The sequence below is a fragment of the Peromyscus eremicus genome, chromosome 5 (genome assembly GCF_949786415.1).
Source record: "Peromyscus eremicus chromosome 5, PerEre_H2_v1, whole genome shotgun sequence".
Classification (NCBI taxonomy): Eukaryota; Metazoa; Chordata; class Mammalia; order Rodentia; family Cricetidae; genus Peromyscus; species Peromyscus eremicus.
The window spans coordinates 3,886,157-3,911,423 of NC_081420.1; the positions used below are offsets into that span (position 1 = coordinate 3,886,157).

At 42.3% G+C, this 25,267-nt stretch overlaps 1 protein-coding gene across 5 annotated transcripts in view; it reads left to right on the top strand.

Moving 5' to 3' along the window:
* The first annotated feature begins 965 nt into the window (after window positions 1–965).
* Tut7 (terminal uridylyl transferase 7) overlaps window positions 966–25,267 on the top strand; it is a 62,101-nt gene continuing 37,799 nt past the window's right edge. For 3 of the 5 annotated variants that reach the window (XM_059262766.1, XM_059262771.1, XM_059262770.1), the window contains exons 1-10: window positions 966–1,080; window positions 2,259–2,809; window positions 7,599–7,780; window positions 8,049–8,165; window positions 8,568–8,745; window positions 11,698–11,786; window positions 15,085–15,136; window positions 16,012–16,081; window positions 17,479–17,605; window positions 18,566–18,685. In XM_059262766.1, the coding sequence (XP_059118749.1) occupies window positions 2,290–2,809; window positions 7,599–7,780; window positions 8,049–8,165; window positions 8,568–8,745; window positions 11,698–11,786; window positions 15,085–15,136; window positions 16,012–16,081; window positions 17,479–17,605; window positions 18,566–18,685 (1,455 nt within the window). In that variant the 5' untranslated portion in view covers window positions 966–1,080; window positions 2,259–2,289. The other 2 variants (XM_059262768.1, XM_059262767.1) reach the window with 2 other exon arrangements.

Consider the following 25,267-nt stretch of genomic DNA (forward strand, 5'->3'; position numbering starts at 1 on the left):
CATTGTGGGACCCTGGAGATGGCTCAGTAAGAGCCACAGATAATTTCCAAGACTCACAAGGTGGAAGCAGAAGACCAACTCTGACAAGTTGTTTGTAGAATGCCTACCACTTAGCTGTGTCCCTTCTGCCTTTTAGCAGTCTATTGTATTCCTTTCTCCGTAAATTATTAGGATTGAGTTAATATTTGTTTACAAAGTTTCCAAAACAGTGTCTTGGAATAGCCAAGGCTGTATATGTTCCTCATTTTAAGACTGGCCACAGAACCAATGGATTTAAATTTGTATGTGGTAGGCATAGAAATAAAAATTGCCTTACTTTTCCCAGCACTTCCTATTTATTAGTTGCTTGATGTTTTTGAGGCATTTAGATTACTTCAGATAACAATGAATGCCCAGTTAGAAAACAAATCTACCAATACATGTATGTATTCCTCAAAATACGACCTTTTTTTGAGACACGGTTTCACTGTGTAGTCCTGGCTGTCCTGGAACTCAATCTGTAGACCAGGCCGGCCTTGAGCTCAGAGATTCTCCTGCCTCTGCCTCCTAGGTGCTGGCATTAAAGGGATGCGCCACCACGCCCTGCCAAAATTTGACTTTTCATAAAGTCAAACTGCATCACATGCAGCCTAAAGAGGAGGAAGCGTTCCCCTTGGGCATGAGAGTTGGGTTAGGGAGAGGCTTAGGTCGCTAGACTTCCTTCAAGGTCGGCAATGAAGCCTTCACTGAAACCTTGAGTCACTCGGAATTATAAAAAGGCAGCAACAGTTTGGCTCAGTTTCCTCGGAAACCACAGGAGGGCCTCCGGTAGTCCAAAAGTGCTCGGCAACAGAACCCACAAGATGCTAGCAACCGAGACCCTCGGACCACACGCGCCGCGCGCGCCCGCCGCTGGGCGGAACCTGGGCGGCGCGCGCTTCCGATGCACGCTTCCGGCTAGCGGCGGAGCGCGGGGCGGGGGCACCGCCGGCTTCCAATCACGCACAATGAGAAGGCGCTGAGCGCCGGAAGTGGGGCCGAAGGAAAACACGGAGAGGAGCCGGCCCGGACAGGAAGCGGCGGGGGACCGCAGCGGCGCTGGTGAGTGCTCCGGGGCGCCGTCTCGTCGCGTCCCTCCCGGACTCGCCTCCGGGCTGGGCCCTTGTGTTCCCCCGGCCCCGAGGAGCTTACTGCCCGGCCCCGAGGTACGTTGGCGCCGTCCTTCTCGGGCCGCCTCGGCCCGGCTGCGCGCCCGGAGCCCTCGGGTTCGAGTCCGTGTCTTCACTTTGTGTCGGGGCTCCGGCCCTGGCCGGGGGGACCACGGAACCCTGTCAATGGCCGAGTGCTTCCTGCTTCCTAGTCCCCACGGCGGCTTCAAAGCCAGTAGTGCGGTGCCGCTGCCTCCATCGCCTGGGGACTCCGCTTGTGGAAACTGAGGCACACAGGGGTGGGGCAGCCGAATGGGGAAGGAAAAGGAGTGTCACTCTGCGGAGGATTGTGGTTGGTGTCGAAACCGGACTTGTCTGGGGCTGGGGACTAAGAAATCGGGTAAGTCAGCTGGCGTTATCCCTTGGTCGCAAGCTCGGCCCCTTAGAGTGGTACCTTGCTGGCAAGTGTTGCCCCTTCGTCCAGCGGTCGCGCCGGGTCTGAAGTGAAAAGTAAAGCAAAGAGAGGGGTTGATTTAAATGAAATCTTTTCACATAGTTTCAGCTGCTTTGACACTTGAAAGTAATTGCCAACTTTTTTTTTTTTTTAAATAGACTTGGGGGAGTTTTGTAACAGTGTTGACTTAGGATGTTTACTTTGAAGAGAGGTGTTTTTGTTACATAGAAGCTGACCAAGTTGCTACATTAGTTTTTGAGGTTATAGAAGCGCCTTCGTATTTAGTCAAAATATTAAATGACTAGTTTTTTTGGGTTTTTTTATGAACGATGTAGGGCTAAGCCTCCTAACTTCTGGAATGCACTAATTATTAGCGATGTAATAGCAGTTTTATTTTTTATTTTTATTTTATTTTATTTTCTTGGTTTTTCGAGACAGGGTTTCTCTGTGTAGCTTTGCGCCTTTCCTGGAACTCACTCTGTAGCCCAGGCTGGCCTCGAACTCACAGAGATCTGCCTGGCTCTGCCTCCCGAGTGCTGGGATGCGCCACCACCACCCGGCTAGCAGTTTTATTTTTTAAATGGGGAAAATAAGTCTTCAGGGCATCAGTGTGTTACATTGAGTATTTGGTATGATGGCATTTTATAGTTTGTTTCTCCTGAAACGCTTTCTTCCAGGTACAAAGTAAGAAAATTAAAGTTCAAGACCATGGGAGATACAGCAAAACCTTACTTTATGAAGCGCACTAAAGACCGTGGAATTACTGATGATGATGATTTCAGAAGGGGTCATCCCCAACAAGATTATTTAATAATGGATGATTATGCTAAAGGCCATAGCAATAAAATGGAAAAAGGCCTTCCCAAAAAAAAGATAGCACCCGGGAACTATGGGAATGCCCCCAGGAAAGGACCATATGCGGTTTCCAGCAATCCGTATGCATTTAAAAACCCAATTTACAGTCAGCCTGCTTGGATGAATGACAGCCACAAAGATCAAAATAAGAGATGGCTGCCTGATGAACTTACTAGTAATGCAGATAGCTGGAGAGAGTTCAAGCCTGGACCTAGGATTCCTGCCATCAGCCGGTCAAGGAAAGAATCCTTTCAAGAAAGTGAAGATTGCTACCGGTGGCAGGAGGGGAGAGGCTGCAGGGCAGTTAGACGGCTGTTTCAGAAGGATCTCACCAGCCTGGAAGCCATGTCAGAAATGGAAGCAGGAAGTCCAGGTATGTTTCAAGTCTCTAGGTTACATGTCTGTATTTTTTTTCCCTCCAAATAAGTTTTGTTATTTTCAGTAATGAGCTATTTAATGTGATTATGTTAGGGTTTATAGTGCTATAATTGGGTGACTTCAACATATTTCAGACATTGGGCTGCAGAGTAGGGTACTGTCCCACAAAAAAAAGTAAGGCTCATTTTACATTAGTAAACACTTTACAGAAGAGGGTCATATACCCTTGTAGGTCATACTGTAATTTACGAGTAATGTGTATTTTCACGTTCATAATTTTAATTTTAAAGTGTGTTCAGAATGTACATGACAATTTAAAACTAAGAATATTTAATGCAAAGACAGGGTATAGTCTGCATATATTCCAAAGAGAGGGAGGGAGAGAGGAACTTTGGGGGAAAAAGGAGACGCTGAGTTGCTGTTTAACCAAATTCACACAGGGCCAGGGAAGTTAGAATACAAGCTTTACAACAGGATATGGGAAACAAGTAATTAAAGACTGAGAATTCAATATAAAAGCAGTATTGCTCCCTTGAGAAGAATCAAAATGTCTCTTTTTCTGTAGCCAAGGCTAGCCTTGAACTAAGTGCTAAACTTCATTTCTCAGTAACTTCACATGCTTTATAATAACTATACAAAGTGGTTGTGCATTTTTCTAAAAGGTGCAAGTAGATGTTTTATAGCAGTTATTCCTCAAAACAAGAAAGTTATTTCTATCTAATTGATATATTCACTGAAGTGAAATAAAAGTCGCGCATTGGATGCAAAAAAAGTAAAAACTGTTTATAGTATGAAATTGGATTTAAAAATTGCCTTTTTTTTTTTTTTTTTTTTTTTTTTTTTTAAGACAGTGTCTTAATGTGTAGTGCTGACTGGCCTGGAACTTACTTACTGTGTAGACCAGACTGGCCTCACAGCCATCCTCCTCCTGCTTCTTCCTGGACTAGGGTTTAAAGAACCATAAAAAGAACCATTGCGGTACTAATCTGTGAGCTGAACAGACTAGAAAGGCTGTTGTGTAGGATGCCAGAGTGGCGTGGAGCCACAGTTCTGCAGATTGGAGAGCTGCAGTTTGGAGAGGTTAAAATTGTCCAGACTTGTTCATACAGTGCTGGATGGAAAAGTGGGACTCCAATGAAACAGAAATCAGGGGTTTCATTCTGTCACTGTGACCATGACCTCAGGCTTGTAGGACCTGGGATCCTGAGGAGGAAATTAAGTATGTACTGGTGGTTTCTGGGCTTTTGATTTTTTTTGGTTTTTTTTGTTTTTGTCTTTTGTTTTTTGTTTTTTAATAAGTTTTGTGCATACTTTAATATAGGTGTGGATACTAAATTACATTTGTCATGTGGAAATTAAAAAATTAAGATATGTGTGTTACCTGCTTGCAATCTCAGAACTAGGGAAGATAAAGTGGGAGGATGGAGAATTTGAGGCCAGCCTGGACTATGGCAAAACCTTGGAGAAGGGATGATTTTTGAAAATCATTTTTAGGTCAGGTGTGGTGGCCCACTGGTATAATCATAACGTTTGGGAGGTGGAGGCTGGAAGATCAGGAGTTGAAGATGAACCTTGGCTCCCTGAGTGAGTTCAGGCCAGTCTAGGTTTCAAGAACAAAATAAAACAAGCACATGAAAAAAAGGAGGAGGAAAAGGGACTTTTAAGAGTCTCATACTCTACTGACTGAGCTGGGTGGGCCATCTTAAAAAGAACTTTTAAGATGGAGAGTTAAGCCAGGCTGAGGGACACACACTGATATTCCCAGTACAAGAGGAAGAGGCTAGCAGATCTGTGAATCTGAGGTCAGCCTGGTCTACTTAGTGATTTCCAGGCCAGCCAGGGCTACTTTAGACCCTGTCTAAAATTACTACTACTACTAGTGATGATTTATTTGTAGATCAATGTTTTGTAGCTAGAAATATTAAAGAGACTGATTGCAGACTCAAACCCTCTTACAGGTGCTCTTGCTCAGGAATAACTAGGGAGGTGCCTCAGCAGGTGTGAACGAGAGTACCTGCTGTCCCTGTATTTGCAGAAGCTCATTTAAGTATGTATATATGTATGAAGTACAGACATGAGTTTCAAGTTGCCAAGTGAAGAAATTGATAATTTCCCTTGAAGATCTTCATAAAGGAAACATAAAAGTTTTGTTTAAGATTACATACAATAGTGAGGAGTTTAATTTGATGTGTAAATTTGCAGTGGGTGGAAATGATCCGAAGAAAGATCATTAAAGGGACTAAAATGTCTTTAAAAAAAAATTTTTTTTTTCTTTTTGAGACAGAGTCTCCTGTGTAGCTCTGGTGAGCTTGAAACTCTCTATGTAGATAAGGCCACCTCAGACTCAGAGACATCCACCTTCCTCCGCCCTCCTTGTTCTAGTATTAAAGGGATGCACCACCACGGCCTGCAATAAGGATCAATCAAACTATGAGAAGATATGATAAAACTTATATTAAAGCTGATTTTTAAAACTTTAAGTACTGATTTTTTTTTTCTCAATTCTACATTATTGTCCCTCCCTTAGCCCTCAAATGTCTTAATTGGCAATGTAAAGCATTTGGGGCAATGTCATTAATAGGCTGACTGGAAATATCCATTCAAATATCCATTCAAATTCCTCTGTGACTGGAGTGATGTACCATATGCAAATAAGATGTGAGGGACTTGGAAAGCTCACAGACAGCTGGGGTTGTGACAGACCAGGAAGCTGAAATCTTCCTGTCAGTGGTTATAGAGGCTTCTTGGGGCTGTTTTCCTGTCCGAGAGCTGCTCCGGGGAGCTTTTCTCACAGTTGGTACCTGCAGGCCTAGATAGCCTGTCAGTTTGTAGGGATTCCTCTTCACTTTGCATTCTGCTTTATTTTAAATTGCAGTTTAGATCTTTATGTTACCTTGGCCCTGTGTCCTTAGACAAGTCACTTAGTTCTCTGAGACTGCTATTGTTACCATCTGCACAATGGGGCTAATCTCAGCATTGATGTGGGGATTACTATAGGGATCAGAGGAGGCAGGGCATATAAAAGCACTTGCTTTCCTTAGGTTGTGGGATGAGATAGTAATGTATGCTGTTGACATCACCCAGCACTTGGTTCAGCTCTCCCTTGCCAAAAGGAGTAAGTCATGGTCTTGGCCCTCTAGCCTCAGTGTCCCAGTGTTGTAGCAAGAATGCACTACTAATCACAGCTGCAGCTGATAATTACTAGTTGATGGATTGTTTTCCCCAGGCTGAGGATCAGTCTTAGTGCCGGTGTGCATGTTGAGCAAGTGTTCTGCTATCTAGCTAAGTTCCCAATCTGGCAATGGCATTCTTCATTTTTTGTAAGAATTTATTTATTTATTATTTTTATGTGTATGTGTGTGCACACCTGGATGGTGCACCATCCATATATAGGAGCCCGTGGTACCAGGCCAGAGAGGGCATCGGGTCCCCTAGAACTAGAGTTACAGATGATTGTGAGTCTTCTTAATTGCTGAGCCATGTCCAACCCCAATAGTGGTATTCTTTAAAATCGGAAGTCCTGTATTTCCTTTTCTACCCAGAATTCTTTTCTACAATTAGCCAGTGCATTGCAATTGCTGTACTGGTAATGAGTGCCTCTAGAAGCTGGAGAGAGACTGCTTTATGCAAGTTCTTTTCTAAGCACTAATTTATGGAAAGCCAATGGAAACAATTCCATCTGTTTAATCAGAATTTTAAGAAGATTTATTTTATTATTTTAGTTTATGTAGGTATGTGCATATGTGGATGCCTGCAGAGGCTACATGGGTGCTGGGAACAGAACTCAGGTCCTCTGTAAGAGCTCATTCCATAGAGCCATCTCTACAGCCCCATGTTACCATTAGCATTCATTGTCTTTCAGAACCTGATAGGAGTCCCAAGGCTGCTTACCATAGTTTTTAAAGTTCAGTCCCACAATTCTTATATGCTTCACAGGTTGAAGAGTAGTTAGCTTGAATTTATTTATTCACTCTAAGGATTATAGAACTAATAAAGAATTCATAACACATTTATTTAGGCTAAACTTTGATTTTTAACTGCCAATTGTTTTTTCCGGTATGGCATGTGCTCAGTCTGTCGGTGGTATGTTTAAAAAACAAAAGCAAAAGTGAAGTGGGGAACTGTGTGTTCTCACTAAGTAAAACTTTGGCTTGAATTTTTTCTTAATAAGGAAGGAACTCCAATTATGATTAAAGGCTACATTTGTAGCTAAATGACTTTATTTGAATCACATAAGAAAATGATCAATTTCTGAGTTCTCCAGGTGCATGCAGTATTGTCCATTCTTCCCTACTGGGATTCTTCACTTAAAAAAAATCAAAACAAATATGAATACTTTTTATTAAAACACCAGGTACATTTACAATTTGGTTGGAAATACTATGTATGTATATATCAAGTGTATTAGAATTACAGTTATATCTGCCTTCAGCGGGAGACTTTTACTGTTGCATAAGTGTGCTCAGCAGCCTAATGTGGGAGGAGATAAAATCAAATTGTACGGAAAAAACAGTCCTTTTTCATTGCAGTGATTAATGTGGATGGGTGAATATGGAAAGCCACCTTCCCTATTGTTCAATGTTCAGACATCACTTATCCTATCATTGAAATAAGTTCACATGCGCTTGGGATAGAACACAGAGTCTAGCACTTGCCAGTATATGTGAGGACCTGGGTTCAATCCTTAGTGCTGTGTGTAAGTAAGTGAATTTAAAGGAAGGAATTTCTACATCTTACTCGGAGTGATGGTATTTACCACTGTCAATATTGTCCCCTAACTTAAGAAACCAAGAAACAGCGGTCCAGACCTCGGAAGCCACGAAGGACTAGAAATGAGGAAAGTGAGCAGGATGGAGAGTTGGAAGGTCCTGTGATCGATGAGTCTGCACTTTCAACAAAGGAGCTTCTGGGCTTGCATCAGGCTGAGGAACGACTAAAGAGAGACTGCATTGACAGGCTAAAAAGGGTACCATCTTTACTCATACGTTTGCTAGATCATGTCTGTGTTTTCCTTTACACTGTGTTAGTGATTGTAACATTTGCCTCAGTGGGTTAGGCTTTCCACTTCTTTATCCTTGTGTAAGCCTGTGTGTTGAGGGATATTCAGTGTGATTTAAGAAAATCAAGACAAAACTGTCCATTTTGAAAGTGATGGGGGGAACCATTATTCTGGCTAATTTTGTTTCTCTAAATGTTTGGAGATATATCTTTCTGTCACTCTTTTCAAACTGTAGCGACCACGAAATTGCCCTACAGCCAAGTACACCTGTAAGCTGTGTGACGCTCTGATCGACTCCATCCCATTTGCTCATAAGCACATCAAGGAGAAGAGGCACAAGAAGAACCTCAAGGTGAGTCTCTGCAGCTGCTGTCTCTGTGGCCTTCCTAAACCCTGTAGATACTGAAATCAAACCACTTGCTGATTTTAGTTTTGTCAGAGTACTTCTCCTCTAGTCAGATGTGTTTGCTGGGTAGCCCTGTGAATATCCCCAAGTACAGAGTCAGGATGTAGGAGGCCACTGGGGAGCCTAGGTGTTCTTCTGTAAATAAGGTGCATAATGTCTGTTGTATTCTTGCCTGCTCTTTATTATCCATGTTAAGTACACAGAGTGTGTGTTTGATAGGAAGAAGACATGTCTGAGATAAGGAAGGCTATGAGGAGTCCAGAACATTCTCTGGGTACTGTCATGGTGAAAAGTGAAAGGTAACTGCTACCTATGAGTCCTTTGTAATCCTACTGTTGATCTTACAAGGAAAAGCAGGAGGAAGAGTTGCTCACCACGCTGCCCCCGCCAGCACCCTCCCAGATCAATGCAGTTGGCAGTGCCATTGACAGAGTGGTGCAGGAGTTTGGTTTACACAGTGAAAACTTGGATCAGAGACTAGAAATTAAGCATGTCATGGAAAGTGTGTTCCAGCACAAACTACCAGGTATTTTCTAGATTTGTTTTTCTATTTAGCATCTAAGGATACCGCATAGTTAAGTCACTTTCACCTAATAAGAATTAACTTATGGCCAGGCACAGGACTACTGCCTGTAATACCAGCTTATGGAGGCTGAGGTCTGGGGTCCCAAGCTTGAGGCCAGCCTGGGCTACATAGCAGACCCTGTCTCAAGAAACAAGGCATCATTAGGACTTTTTTGCTACATCGCAAAGCGCCTATTTTTAGTGTTCTGGTGGTGGTGGTTTTTTGGTGTGTGTGGGGGTGGCGGCAGGGGCTGGGGGGGGTGGGGGACTGGGGGCGTGTTGGGGAGTGTTCATTTTGTTTCATTTCCCTTCTTCCAGTGTGCTAGGCTGGTCTGAAATTTGCTATGTAGTCCAGGGTGACCTTGAACTCATGAATCCCCTCACATAGTTTCTTCTATGCTGGAATTACAGGCATGTACCACCACATCTAGCTCGTGTGTGTGTGTGTGTGTGTGTGTGTGTGTGTGTGTGTGTGTGTGTCTGAGTGTCTGACTTTTCCCAAGGTAACAAAAAACTTGCCGGGCGGTGATGGCGCACGCCTTTAATCCCAGCACTCGGGAGGCAGAGGCAGGCGGATCTCTGTGAGTTTGAGGCCAGCCTGGGCTACCAAGCGAGTTCCAGGAAAGGCGCAAAGCTACACAGAGAAACCCTGTCTTGAAAAACCAAAAAAAAAAAAAAAAAAAAAAAAACTTACATGTACTGTCATTATACATCTCTTTTCATTATACATTGAAAATGTGTGACTAATTTTAATATAGTTGAATATGCCCTTTATTGAGACACTGAGGTTTCGATGGATGTTTGGTTACTTTTTTGTCTGAATTAACGTAGTTTTTTTTTGTTTGTTTTGCAGTACTGAAAGCAACCCAGAGCCTTTTGCAAATGTTAGACATGTGCTTGATATTGGCTGAACCACATCCCCAACTCTATTTTTATTAACTAGCCTTATTTATTAGACTATTATTTATAGCACTAGAGATTAAATCTAGGACCTTGTACATACTAGGTAATTGCTCTATACTGAACCCTAGTCCAGTTAAACAAAGAGAGGTATCCTGAAGTAATTTTTAGGTTATATGTGTCAAAATAAAATTCTATTTAAATGTACATAAAAGAATTGTATAGAAACTGAGTTTTGGAGCCCAGTACATATTGTGTACTATTGTTTTGTTTACTCTTGCAATGATTTTCCAAGTTGCGTCTGTCTTTTGCTTTTGCCTCTTTCTAATTTTAGATCCATCAAGTTGTGGGGATAACTTTGTAGGGGCATACTGTCTGTTAACATTTCAGACTGGCAGACTCATCCCACACACACCTGGCTGGGCCTCTGTAGGCAATGACTGAAGTAGCGTAATTGGCTTTTGAGTCTTTCCTGTGGCAGAATTGCCAATGAACAGCGGACAACCCCTTCTAAAAGCCCCACAAGGCCCCAGCACTTGGGAGGCTGATGGATGAGGATCATGAGTTCAAGGCTACCTGGGGCTACCTAGTGAGGTGTAGAGGGAGGTCAAGGGAGAGAGAGAGAGAGAGAGAGTTAGAGTCATTGCTTAATTACCTTTCATTACAACTCTAAACTACTCATACTGAAAAGTCATGTACATGATGTTCTGTGACAAGCAACCAAAATAAAAGCACTTCCTCTTTTGTTTTTCCCTCAAAACAAGGTCTCACTGTGTAGCCCTGTTTGGATTGAAACTCACTATGTAGACCAGGCTGGCCTCAAACTCAAAGAGATCTGCTTGCTCCTTCCTTCCAATGCTGGGACTAAAGGCGTGCACCACCCCAGCTGGCAGCACTGTCTCTTTAAGCAAGGTGTGGTGCAGATGTGTGTCACCTGTACATATTTACAGCGTTCAATTTCAGTGCTTACTTCCGTTGTGCCAAAAAGACCTTCACCATCAAGGGGAGTGTTTTCTTTAAAAAAACAAAAACAAAAACAAAAAAAACTAAATGATTTAAGTGACTTCTTGGGTTTTAAGAGTTTTCTGTAACAAAGTATATTTTACAAGCAAAATTTACTGAAGTTACTAGTGACTAAGAGACACCTTTATAAGAAAATGAATATATTCTGTCCTCTTTCCTCAACCTTTTAAATGTGGGGACTTGAGTGTGAGCTTCACCACATCCATCTTGTCACATTTTAAATTATTCTGTAATACTTTTGCAAATGATTTTCAGAACTGGTTGTGTTATGTTAAAGGCTTTTTGTTCATGTTGTGGTGATTCCTATTAAAAAGTAACTTTAGAGCCTCATACAGTGGCAATTCTAACACCTAGGAGGAGGTGGAGGCAGGGGCATCAGGAGTTCACAGTTATTCTCAGCTACGTAGGTAGTTAGATGCCAGCAGGGCTGCTTGAGTCCTTGCCTCAAAGTCCTGTCCCCTCACAAAATGGCAGTGTTAGCTGGGTGCAGTAGACGAGCCTATAGTTCTAGCTTTGGGGAGGATGAGGCAAAATGATTGACGCAGGATCAAGGCAAATCTGAACAACAGCAAGAACCTTTACTTTATAGTGAAACCTACTCTTTATAGTAAGTTAGAGCTATGTATGCATTCTGATATTGGAAAGAAATGCTTGCAATAGCTCATGAGTATACTGTAGGATTTAAAACCAGTTGTTCTTTTCAACATTCAACATCAGAATTTTAAAAATCATTACAGAGTTTTCTGCACAAGATGTGAGCATGATCATGTAGGAGTCTTTAAATGCTTCAAAGCTCATGGCAGGGTGGCTGAAGTCCAGTGAAAAGCTGAGCAAATGGCTTTGCAGTCCTCCTTTGTGAGTGTCTGGTCTCTCTGGTCTTGCTTCTATGCACAGCTTTGATTGATGGTTTTGTGTTTTAAGTAGCAGTGTTTGGTTACAGCTTTTGAGAGATTTTACTATTTGTGACTCCCATGTGCTTACTTATTTCTAGACTGTTCTCTTAGGCTGTATGGATCTTCCTGTAGCAGATTCGGCTTCAGAGACTCAGATGTGAACATTGATGTTCAGTTTCCAGCAATCGTAAGTACAAAATGATGTGCTGGACTTTGCAGTCACAAAGAATTCTTTTGTTTAGCTTTAAAGAAAAGTTTTATATTTACATGCTTGTGTGAACTCATGTACCCTTCCTATTGTGTGTGTGTGTGTGTGTGTGTGTGTGTGTGTGTGTGCGCGTGTGTATGCATGCCAGGTGCGTGTAGATGCCCATGGGGGCCAGAGAGAGCATCAGCTCCCCTGGAGCTTGTGAGCCACCTGATGTGGGTGCTGGGATCTGAGCTCTGGTCCTCCAGAAGAACAAGTGCTCTTAACTCCTGAGCCCCTGTCTTTATTTAAGCTTATTTCATTGCTGAGTACGTAGGCACATTTGTGTGTATTTTCAGTTGGCTGGGCAGACCTGCATGGTCTTAGAATATCAAGCCAGTTGGTAATTTGGCTCCTTATCAGAAGCACATAGATCTTAGTGTCCTTATCTTTTCTGTTCCTCTCAAAACGTACACAGCAGCCATTTTCTTAATGGAGTGATGGGGACTCTCAGAGACATCAGGGGCAAGGCTTTTAGATTTGGGAATTCTCAGGATTTGATTGCTGATCAGCAAACATAATTGTGAGTCCCTCATGTTCCCGTGGATTGTGAGGAAGTCAGGCCTTCCTTAAGCCAGTTTGTCATAGCTCCTTTCTGAGGACTTGAGGTTTTTCTAGTATCAGCCTGCTATGCTTCACACTGGCACAGGCTTTTCCAGGGAGCATGCTTGAGACTCGTGGCTATCTGATGGCAAAAAGCAGGAATTCTTTTAAGTGTGACCTGGATGTGAATATATTTTGAGACTTAAAGTGTAACTGTGACAGGTCTCCCTGAGAATTTTCATTTTTATGTCTTCTGTCTTCAGCTTCAGAATTTTATTTTTTTTACTTTACAGATTTTCATGCTTATTTTGCTATAGATCTTTCCTACTTACTTGTAAAGCTGGTTTTCTAGGCGTATGGATCTTGAGAGGGTGTATATATGTCTATGAATTCAGAAAGTTTAAATTCTCTTCATAAAGCCAACCTTACTATGACAGGAAGGCAGATGTTCAAATAGTGTGTATTTGTAAATATTCATGATCTGGAAACCTAATTAACTCCCAAATTCTCATTTTATATATTATTATTAATAATAAATAATAATAGAATAATAACAATAATAAAAACTAGTGATGGACCAGAGAGATGGCTCAGTGATAACGGTGCTTGCCCCCAAGCCTGATGACCTGAGCTCAATCTCTGGTGCCACAAACTGTCCTGTGGCCAAATGTATGCCCCACACAAAGGCATAATGAATACATGTCATTTAAACAGTAATTAGACTTTTGAAAAGAACCACACCTAACCTCTTGATGGAGCACACCTGTAATCCCAGTACTAGAGCGCTGGAGACAGAGGTCAGGGCTTCGAGGCTGGCCTCAGACAAAGCAAGCTTAAGGCAAGCATAAAGTGAGGGACCCTCCTCCCAACACACACACACCAGCTATACAACCCTATGTTTTGGTGAAGTATGATTCCCAAAGACATGGATAAGTCATAACTTTAAAGCCAGAAGAAACTTAGATTATCCGTTTACCCACTCTGGTTCCCAATGGCTTTTTTATAGCTGGTCTATGCTTAGTTTAGTTGTTTGTTAAAAATATAGATTCTGAGGCCAGGCATGGTGGCACATGCCTTTGGTCCTAGAGGCAAGTGGGTCTCTGTGAGTTTGAGGCCAGCCTGGTCTACATAGTGAAGTTCCAGGTCAGCCAGGGTTACTTAGTAAGACCCTGTCTTTGAAACAACAACAACTAGATTCTGAGTTGGACTCCTTAGTGGTCTTCCTCATAGCCTCTCATTCCTTGCTGTGCTGCAATTCTGTAGCTACCTGATTAGTTAACCCGTAGATTTTACTGCTTTTTTAAAAACTTATTTTAGTGCGTGCGTGCGTGCGTGCGTGTCTGTCTTCGTGTAGGTATATGCACGTGAGTGTAGGTATACCTTCAGAGGCCAGAGGTATTAGATTCCCCCCAGGAACTGGAGTTACAAGTGGTTGTGAGCTGCCCAATGTGAGCACTAGGAACTGAACTCAGGTCCTCTGGAAGAGAAGTGTGTGCTCTTAACCACTGAGCCATCTCCAGCTCCAATGTTAATATTGTTTTAAGTTTCAAATTATAGTAAGTAATTTACCAGAGTAAATCTATAGTGGTTATTTTGATCTGGTATCATTAATGTAACAAATTTTCACTAAGCCCCTGTTGTATGTAGGCACTGTGCTAGTTTGTAAAGGACAAGATAGACCTGGCTCTCTGGTGGCACTTGTAGCTAGTCAGGAGGTAAGCTGTTTCCTCAGTTATTTACTATAGTAACAGCTGTGCAGAGAAGCAAGGCTGAGTGACAAGCTCTGAGAACAGACTTAGCTTCCTCAAAGAGGGTGCATTTCCACAGAACTGTACTTAGGATGTAGAGACCTGGGTCAATTGTACAGGAGCTTGAAGGCTGTGCAGTAACATTTGACTTTGACCTAATAACAGTATGGTATCAGCAAAAATTTAAGGACCCTTAAATTGGGAGGGTGGCTCACGCCTGTAGTCCCAGCATTTGCGAGGCAGTGGTAGGATTACTGTGAGTTTGAGGCCAGCCCGAGCTATAGAACAAAACCCTGTCTCAAAAAACAAAAAAGGCTGGAGTGACGGCTCAACAGTTCAGTGTTCGTGTTGCTTTTCCAGAGTACCTGTGTTTAGCTCCTGGCTCGCACATGGTTACTTTACAACTGCCTGTACCTCCTGTACCGAGGGTTTGACGACACCCTCTTCTGGTCTCTTTAGGGACACACACACACACACACACACACACACACACACACACACACACACACAAATAAATGTGTAAATAAAACACCTCAAACCAACGACATGAGAAAAAGATTTAAGGATCCATTGGAGAATTTGAAAGGGCTTTGGTCCAATGTGGAACAAAGATTGGAGAAAGGGATGTTATTGATGTTGGAACCATGTAGCTGTGTGTTGCAACAGTGTTTCAGAGCGAGGGGAACATTGTTGCAGCAAAACACCTTCCAACCACCATCACTACCTCAAGAATGAGTTTGTATGCAGTTAAGCAAATCCTTTACCCAACACAAGCCTCCTCATGGGCTCTTTGTTGGCCTTACACACAGGCTAATGACTATTTTCTTCACCTGTAGCAATGTGCATTTCTTATTTGGAAAGCAATTTGGGGAACTTCAGACTGTATTATACCAGAAAAACAAAAGTGCTGAGGGATTATTTCATGTATTCATTCATTTATTTCCTAGATGTCTCAGCCAGATGTCCTCTTACTTGTTCAAGAATGTTTAAAGAACAGTGGTAAGGCCAAATTCTTCCACATTTTGCTTCTGATTTTGTCTTCTGTCTATAAATTTGAATATATCTTACTACCAAACTGCAAGTAGGAAATTCACTTTTAAAAATTACTTATATTAAGGGTAAAATCCAAAGCAAAAATAAAAGTAAATGCCTTTGAACTATTAACTAGAGTCCAGCAAGCACTCTGAAGGACCACCAGTCAGACAGCTGTTAGTCTGACAACATTTAGGATTAATGAACCCTAGACTGAGTTAAAAATGCAAAATATATGATATTTACTCTTGGGAGTAAGCTCATAGTGATCTGCTTTATTGCGTGGTTGAAGTCAGCGTTACAAATGGCAAATAGGTGTGGCCCCACCCTGATTAATGAACTCAAAGACCATTGTTCCCAAATGGGCTCCTCAGTTGTCTTGTCCAATCCAATGTCCCCCTTGGAGCTTATGGCTTTTCTCAGTAGCTAGGCCTTATCAGATGATACTTTCCCTTGAGTTAGGTGTTCTTATTCTTTCTGTTTTTAGAAACATTTAAACATTTCATCTTGTTTCAGTCAGTACATATTTTGACACTGTCTATTGTTAGTAGCTTTACATCACTTTGTCCTTAGTCTCCCGTGCACATTTCTAATTATGTTGTCCACAGAGTGTTTAAGTGCTGCTTCAACACTGTAGTCTTTCTGATCAAAAACTAGCTTTGGAAGATTAGGGCTTGGACTGTGGTGATTTGATCTTGGACATAGTATCCTCTCTTTCTAAGTCACCTGAGGGGTGTTTGTGGCAGTGGCCTCTCAGACCCACAGCTACTCTTAGGCCTTCCCAGGTTTGTTTTTCAGAGAGGTTTAATTAACCTGTTTGATTGTTTTTCCTCTCTCCTCAGACTCCTTCACTGATGTTGATGCTGACTTCCATGCCCGGGTGCCCGTGGTACTGTGCAGAGATAAGCAAAGGTCTCTGTGTCTTTAAGCTGCTATTTATTTCATATGATTTATCTTATTTGGGTTTATTTTGAGATAAAGTCTAACTATATATAGCCCAGGATGGCCCTGAATCACTCTGTAGCCCAGGATGGCCTTTAGTTTTATGGCAGTATGTTTGCTGCTGTGCTGGGATCACAGGGGTGTACCACCATGTCCAGATTATCAGATTACCAAAGTCACATGTACTTTGTTAAATCTCAGGGTTAACTTGTAGAGGTGTAAATTCCTAATCTGGCTGTTACTTGTCCTGCTTACTGGCATTTCCCCTGTACTTTCATTTTAAGAAGAAAAGGAAAATAAACAGTTGGAAGTATCTTAGCGGATTCCAGCTAAACTGGCCTGATTGAATAATTGCTTCCTCTCAGCACCTTCTTTGCCGTTGTTTTCAGTAACACTTTTGGCATCTGAGATACTGTTCAGGGTGGCCTCACATGTGCAGCTCTTTTCCCTGGGGAAGCACTGCCGCCGCCACTTACTGGGAGCTTGGTAGGCTGTGATGACTCTTCATTAAGCAAATCCCTTTGACTCTCAGGAGAAAACTCTTGTACCATTGGAATGACCAGAGCAGGCCTTTGATAATACTTTTTTGTTCTTGTGCTCTTTCCAAAGTATTTTTAATACTCAACAATACTGCCGGGCGGTGGTGGCGCACGCCTTTAATCCCAGCACTCGGGAGGCAGAGGCAGGCGGATCTCTGTGAGTTCGAGGCCAGCCTGGGCTACCAAGTGAGTCCCAGGAAAGGTGCAAAGCTACACAGAGAAACCCTGTCTCAAAAAAACCAAAAAAAAAAAAAAAAAAAAAAAATACTAGGGCTGGAGAGATGGCTCAAAGGTTAAGAGCACTGACTGCTCTTCCAGAGGTCCTGAGTTCAATTCCCAGCAACCACATGGTGGCTCACAACCATCTGTAATGAGATCTAGCACCCTCTTCTGTATACATAATAAATAAATCTTTAAAAAAAAAAAAAAACTCAACAATACTGCCACCATTTTTTAAATCCAGTTTTGGGGTTGAGGATATGCTCAGAGGTTAAGAGCACTGACTGCTCCTGCAGAGGAGCTGGGTTTGATTCCCAGCACCCGATTGGTGGCTTGCAGCCACCTGGGACTCCAACTCCAGGGATCAGATGCCCTCTTCTGACCTTCTAGGGAACCCTGCATGTACATGGTACCCAACATACTTTACGTTTATTCAAAATGGTCACACACATAAAATAAATCAAGCTCTTATTGAAATCCCACGTCGTGTTTTTAAGCTCTTCATTCTTTAGGTTTTATTGTTGTTAGTGTAAACTTGATATAGAAGACCAATCCCTATTTAACACAGTTTTTCTCTTTTCCCTCTTGTCTTTACCCTTCCCCCACTAGTGGACTTCTTTGTAAAGTGAGCGCAGGAAATGAAAACGCTTATCTGACCACAAAGCACTTAACGGCTCTTGGAAAACTAGAGCCGAGGCTGGTTCCTCTGGTGATTGCATTTAGATACTGGGCAAAGGTAGGATTTGGGGTGGGTGGTTGTGTGTGGATTTTTTTTGTTTTGTTGTTGTTGTTTGTTTGGGTTTTGTTGGGTTTGTTTGGTTTGGTCTTGTTTTGGCAGCTCTGGCTGGCTTGGAACTCACTACATAATCTACACTGTCCTCTAACTTGTAGCTGCCTCTGCTTCCTGAGTGTTGAAATTACAGATGTGTGCCACCATGCCTTATTTCAGATACCTATTTATAGGCATCAAGAGAGTGGATGTTAGAATATATTGGACTAGACACTTTAATATACACAGAAGGAAAGCTCAGTTTCTATTTCAGTGTGACATTATTCCTCAGAAGATAAAATGAGTTATAGCACTTATTAAAAATCAGATATAGGTCAAACTTGTAGAATATGACCCAAGAAGTTCTACTTTAACTTCTTTGTGAAGTCTTCTGAGGCGTGGTAGTATTTGAGATAAGGCTGGTGACACCATTTCCAGTGACACACTCAGAGACTCCAGGATGCCTCACAGTTCTGTAGTGTTGTAGATAGGTGGTTGAACTGCAGTGCCAGTGTAAGCAGTCCCAAATGAAGATCACATCATGATGTAAGACTGACAGCTGGCCAGGTGTGAGCACACATGGATAATCTCATCACTAAGGAGGCTGAGACTAGGAGCTCTGAAGTTCCAGGACAGCCTGAACTGCTGCATACCAAGACTCTGTCTCAAAGAAACAGCTGTAAGAATAAAACATCCCGTTAAAAACAGAAGGACTCATAAACCACAGCTGCACTGATTGAGCTATGCTAGAGGGTTCACTTCTTGAATCTAGGATAAACAGGATGACCAGTTTTTAACTTGGTGAATTGGAAAAACCTTACAGGAGCTGGAGGTGACAGAGTTTGCTAGTACAAGTAAGGCTGTGTGTGGGTTTAGTATCCAGCTCCCCAAACTAACGTCATTAATGTGGGTTTGGTTTTTTTGTAGCTTTGTAGCATCGATCGCCCTGAAGAAGGAGGCCTGCCGCCATATGTGTTTGCTCTGATGGCCGTTTTCTTTCTTCAGCAAAGGAAAGAACCTCTCTTGCCAGTTTATCTAGGATCGTGGGTATGACACTTTTTGGTTATGCCTGATAATGATTTTATTAAATTCCTTATGAAAAAAATCTAAACCCTTAGCCAGACCTGAAGTATCTGACTATTCTACCATACTCTCATTACCAAAATATTAGTGTTTGATTACAATACTGATGTCACTTTGTCCCTGTGTAGGGATAATACTGTTTTAAAGAGTACCTAATACTAGTTGAAACAACTCTGAGCTGGGTTTGAATTTTTCATTGAGCTTAATTTTCTGACTTGATATTTGATTTTATTTAGCATCTCCATGGTATTTGAGAACCACTAAGACTTTTGTCTTATTTTTATTATTTGTTGATTTGTTTTTGAAACCGAGTCACACTGTTGCCCATGTTACCTCAAACATCTGGGCTCAGTTTATCCTCTTGTCTCAGCCTTCTGAGTATCTAGGACCATAGCACTTTTTATCTCTGGTTTCCCCTGTAGCCTGTAAAACCAAAGAAAGCAAACTGATGGTCACTTGAATTGTGAGATGCAGAGTGACATTTTAATGTTACCTTTGTGACAGTCGTCTTTAAATGGACCACTTTAGTCTGACCTGGGGGTACAGGTCTGTAATCCAGCTGTGCAGGAGGCTGAGGCTGGAGGACCACAAGGTCTAAGCTTACCTGGGCTAAAGTGAGTTCAAAACCAGTCCCCTTAGGCAATTTAGCTAGATCTTGTCTTAAAAATAGTTTGAAAAAATAAAATGGTGAGCTGAGGATGTAGTTGAAATGTTGAGCACTTGCCTAACAAACCCCAGTGTTTATACCCTGACAATGGAAACTGAAGCATAAAGACCTTCTCCAAGGCTAGGTGTGGTGTACATGTCTGTAGTCCTAGCACTCTGGAGGCTGAGGCAAGAGAATGGTGAATTCAAGGATAGCCTGGGCTATTTAGCAATACCCCCCCCCTTAAAAAAAAAGTGCTCTAAGCAGTTATTTAATGAAGGTATTACAATTTGTAACTTGCTAACAAAATAAATTACCTGGTAAAGCAAACAAAACTGTCAACATTTGTTTGGTTAAAGCATAAAGGGTCCATATTTTTCACAATATAGAACAGTGTTTATAGTTTCTAGGGTGCAATAAAAATTGCTCAGTCTATGAAGAACCAAGGAGCCTGGACAAGAGCAGGTTCCTGTGTATTAGCTGGCTTTTGGTTGCTGCAATGGTACACTTGAGAGATCAGCTTAAACAAACATGCATTTGTGCCAATGGTTTCGTTCTATGTTGTCTTGGCTCTGTTGCTTTGGCCTTTAGTAGCCCTATATATACATCATTGCAGTAGGAACATTTAGCATAAAAGACTGTTCACCTCAGAGTGGACACAAGCAAAGAGAAAGAGAGAGGTGGGGGCATGCTGTAGAGGGACTTTGATTAGTAACGTAAGCATGAGGGCCCCAGTCAGTCCCTAAAACACTTGTAAAATGCCGGGCCTTGGGTTGTACATTTGTAACTCCAGTGCTGGGGAAACCAACACAGGTGGGTCCCTGAAGCCATCTGCCCAGCCAGCCTAGCCTGCTTTGGTGGGTGTCAGACCAAATGAGAGAACCTGTCTCCAAAATCAGGGTTAACACCTCCTGAGGAACACCATTCAAGGTGGTCCTCTGGCTTCCACTTGTATGCACCCAGCCCAAGCACACATACAGGAGAAAGATGCATGAGGTCCCAGTATCCACTTTAAGGATATGCCCCCAGTGACCTAACTTCTTTCCATGAGGCTCCACCTCCCAAAAGCACCATAGACTCCAGCAAAGCCTTCAGTGTATGAGCCTTTGGGGGACCATATCATTGACTCCAAAACTACCCAGAGGTGACAGCTGTCAAAGACCTGAGCCTAGCTTTGATAACTTTGCCTCTGGAGATAGAAAGAATACACTCAGAATAAATTAAAGACAAGAGACACCAGCTTGAGAGACAGTGTATAGAGAGTGAAGTGGATGTTGATCTAGAACCAGTGATTGTAGCAGGCTTTCTCGGCCACTGGCCCCCAAATTATTATATGGAGACTTATTATTAATTATGAATGCTCATCCTTATTTTATGCTTTTCCCACTAGCTCTTATAATTTAATTTCACCCGTTTCTCTTCATCTATGTTTTGTCTTGGGGCTTTTTGCCTTTTTTTCGTTCTGTATGTCTTACTTTCATGCTTCATGTCTGGCTGACTGGCCCCGGCATCTCCCTCTTTTTCTCCTTCATTCTCTCTCAAGCCTACATTCCTCCTCTTACTTATTCTCTCTGCCCACCAGCCCTGCATATCCCTCTACTGCCTAGCTATTGGCCATTCAGCTTTTTATTAAACCAATCAGGTGTGTTAGGCAGGCAAGGTAAAACAGCAGCACATCTTTACATAATTAAACAAATGCAGCATAAACAAATGTAACACATCTTTACATAGTTAAACAAATATTCCACAACAAGTAATAGCAACAATTACCTGAAATATGAGTGGGTTGTTAGACAACCATATTTTAAAAGGCCAACATAGATGTCATGGTATACATTTGTAATCCCAGCTTCAGGAGGCTGAAGCAAGAAGATTGAGGGGGCCCAATCATTAAATCGCTGGCTGGTCTTCCAGAGGACCCAGGTTTGATTCCTAGCATTCACATGGTGGCTCATAACCATCTGTAACTCTGGTCCCAGGAGACACCAGAGTGTCCGGTCCCATGGTCCCAGAGATCTGACTCCGTCTTCTGGCCCCTGTGAGTACCAGGCACATGTCGTACACAGACATATTGCAGGCAAAATATCCATATGCAAAAAATAAACAAAGAAACAAACAAATGGTATTTAAAGGATTGAGAGATTAGAGATAGCTGGAACTAGGAAGACTCTGGAGGAGAGAGTAGAAAACATTTTTAACTAAATGATTAAGAAGTACGAGCTGTTGGAAAGCCGGGCGGTGGTGGCGCACGCCTTTAATCCCAGTACTCGGGAGGCAGAGGCAGGCGGATCTCTGTGAGTTCAAGGCCAGCCTGGGCTACCAGGTGAGTTCCAGGAAAGGTGCAAAGCTACACAGAGAAACCCTGTCTCGAAAAACCAAAAAAAAAAAAAAAAAAAAAAGAAGTACGAGCTGTTGGAGCCAGGAGGTGCACGCCTTTAATCCCAGCACTCAGGAGGCAGAGGCAGGCAGATCTGTGAGTTTCAAGACAGCCAGAGCAACACAGAGAAACCTTGTCTTAAAAAAGAAAGAAAGAAATACAAGCTGTCAGAGTGTGTGAGCTATATGCAAAGTGTTCACAAGGACATTTGTAGGCTTAATTCACTTCAATGTAAAAAAAAGAAAAAATTCAAGAAGTGTGAAGTTGAAGGGCAAAATAAATATGCACTGGGCCTGAGGAAGCAAATGGACTAGTGGACTAAGAGCAGCCACAGGAGAAGGGAGTGGGTAGAGTCAGCACCAGCAGGTGGAAAGCAAGCTCACACAGGGAGTGACGAGCCAGACCATTGGTTCACCAAAGTGTCAGTTCTGTACCTTTCATCGGGAAGCTTAATAGAGTGACTAAGATAAAGAAATACAAGTTATTGGGAATGAGAGAAAGATTATTGTTTAAGATCTAGCAAGCCTGAGTACATACCAAGCATCACTTAAAGCCAGGCATAGTGGTATACATTTGGAATCTCAGCACTCTGGAGGTGGAGGCAGGAAGATCAGTTCAGGGTCAGTCTTGGCTATATAGCAAATTTGAGGCTAGCTGGGCTATAGGAGATTGTCTTTAGATTAAAAGAGAGAGAGAGAGAGAAAAGACTTTAAAAAGAACATTTATGATGGCACGGTGGTGCATACCTTTAATCCCAGCACTTAAGAGGCAGAGGCAGGAGATCTCTGAGTTTGAGGTCAGCCTGGTCTACAGAGACTTTTTCTCAAACAAAGAAACAAAACACTGCATGGCTTTTACTGAGATTTTACAAAGAAATGTCTTCACATACCCACTCCTGATAGTAAGGGCACTGGTGTCACAAAAAGAACTCTATCTGAGTTGAACTTGGCGGACCTTTCCATTTACTGCATTGTTTACAAGAATATTGGTGGCTCAGGCATCTGTCAGCCCTCACCATTCACATGAGCTCCCATGAAACACAGCTGGGGTCTGGAGGTGGCAGTGCCTAGACTCAGGCAAGGGTCACCGGGCTCCTTTTCTTCCTTCTCTGAGGGACTGTCCACACTACTGTTTTGCTTAATTTGTTGTCTGGTCCTTGTCTTCAGATAGCAGTTCCATGGGGCCAAAGGTCATGAAATAGCTTCACTACAGCAGAAAGAAGAGCTAGGTAAATTGTACATTTTTAAAAAAATTTCATTTTATTATGTTTATGGGTGTGTGTCTGTATACATGAATGTAAGTGTTCACAGAGGCCAACAGTATCAAATCCCCCTGGAACTAGAGTTACAGATGATTGTAAGCACCTGACATAGGTGCTGGGAATCAAACTTGGGCCCTCTGCAAGAGTGCTCTCTCAGCTACTGAGCCATCTCTCCAGCTTCAAATGTACGTATTTTATAATAATCAACATGGCACTTTTCAACCAAAGAAAAAATAATCTAGTAGCCTTTCTTCTTCCTCTTTCTCCTCCTCTTCCAACAACAGCTCACCCATTTTGTGGCCTTGGCTGACATGGAGCTCACTCTGTAAACCAGACTGACCTCAGACTCACAGAGATCCACCTGCCTCTATCTCCTGGGTGCTGAGATTAAAGGTGTGGGCCACCATGCCTGGCTGACAGCCTTATTTTTACTAAAGAAGTTGAATTTGACAGTAGACATTTGTGAAAAATATCTGCAGCTAACTTATTATACTTTCTTCTTTTGAAACAAAAAAATGCCCTTATTTAAAGGTTCTGGGAAAAGTTATATGTAGCTAGCGTACAGGTTGATACGTTATTGATTGCTTGCTGCTGCCTCAGCACTCAGCATGGGACTGCCCTGGTATGCCATGGCTGCAGGCACCTGGCCAAGCTCTGCTTTTCCTTCTCACGAGAAACTTTCGCAGCCACCACTGATACCAACATATCCTAGTATGAAATTTGTCCTTTAAACTCCTTACACCTTAAAAACAAAAAATCTGAATGCTGATGGAAATTTTGGGAAGCTACCCTCAATGAAATTAATGACCACAAAGAGTGGCTGTATTGTGTCTGGTCCCCTCCCCAAGCAGCCATCTGATTTTTGCTATCATACCATGACTTCTGTATTAATTGCTTTTCTATTGCTGTGATAAAATACCACATCTTAGTTTGGGTTTCTATTTTTATAAAATTCCTTGACCAAAAGTAACTTGAGAAAAGGGTTGATTTTTACCTGAGGGAGATCAGGGCAGGAACAGGAGCACAGGCCATAGAGGAGTACTACTTATGGCTTATTTTCCATGGCTTCCTTATAGCACCAGGATTACCTTTCCAGGGATGGCACTGCTTACATTGAGCTAGACCTTCCCACATCAACATCAGTCAAGAAAATGCACCACAGGCTTTGAGAAATGCACCACAGGCTTTCCCATGTGAGGTTTCCTCTTCCCAAAATGATTCTAACTTGTGTCAAGTTGATGTAAAACTAGCCAAGACACACCATGACAAAGGCAACTTCTAGGAGGAAAGGTTTAGTTGGGACCAGAACCATTGTTGGGATACTGATATCAGGGCATCCCAGCTTTAACGGTGTTTTACTTGTAGTTTCCAACCTATGCTTGGTACCAAGGCAGCTGCATTTCTGGGACATTGGGGATAGACTCCAGTGACCAAGGTTTTCCTTGGGCTTGAGTCCCACACAAGGCATTGGCCAGTTGGCCAGGCACCCCTGCTATCACAGAAACCTCATGCTTAGTGGGATATTGGGTGGCTTTACTCTGCCAGTAGAAGCAGAGGGTGTCTGCCAACCTACAACCTGAGACTCAGCCTTTTCAGAAAGCCCTGGTCATTGCAGTCAGGAAAGAGGTGAAGAAGCAAACCTTTGTGTGCAAGTGACACAATTTTTTAAATAGAAAAAAAAAAAACTCCTAGAATTAATAAGACCGTAGGATACAAAGTTAACATACAAAATTTGGTTGTATTTTTACATGCTAGCATCACACAATTGGAAAATTTGGTTTAAAAAATTCCATTGAGCCTTTTGTGCAGTATACCTGTAATTCAAACACTCAGTCTGAGGCAGCAAGATCATGAGTTTAAGGCCATTTGGTGACATTAGCAAGACCATGTCTCAAAACAACAACAAAAATTCCATTAATAGTAATGCCAGAGAATAAGTGTAACAGAAGATATGCACAATTCCCAACTGGATATTAGAGTGTATGGCTGAGGAACTCTTAGACATATGCAGCAAGGGGCATTGGCACAGACCTACAAACCTGCTACTTGGGAGATTCAGGCAGGAAGATTACAAGTTTGAGGATGGCTTGGGCTACATACTGAGTACAGGCTACACAGGGAGACCTTGTTTCATAATCCATGCACACATGTACACATACAAAATAAAACATAGGTAAATGAGGTATACCGTGTCTTTGTGGACTCAATGTTGTCATGTGGTGATCACTTGGTTTTGTTGAAGGTATCTAAGCAAATTTTTGA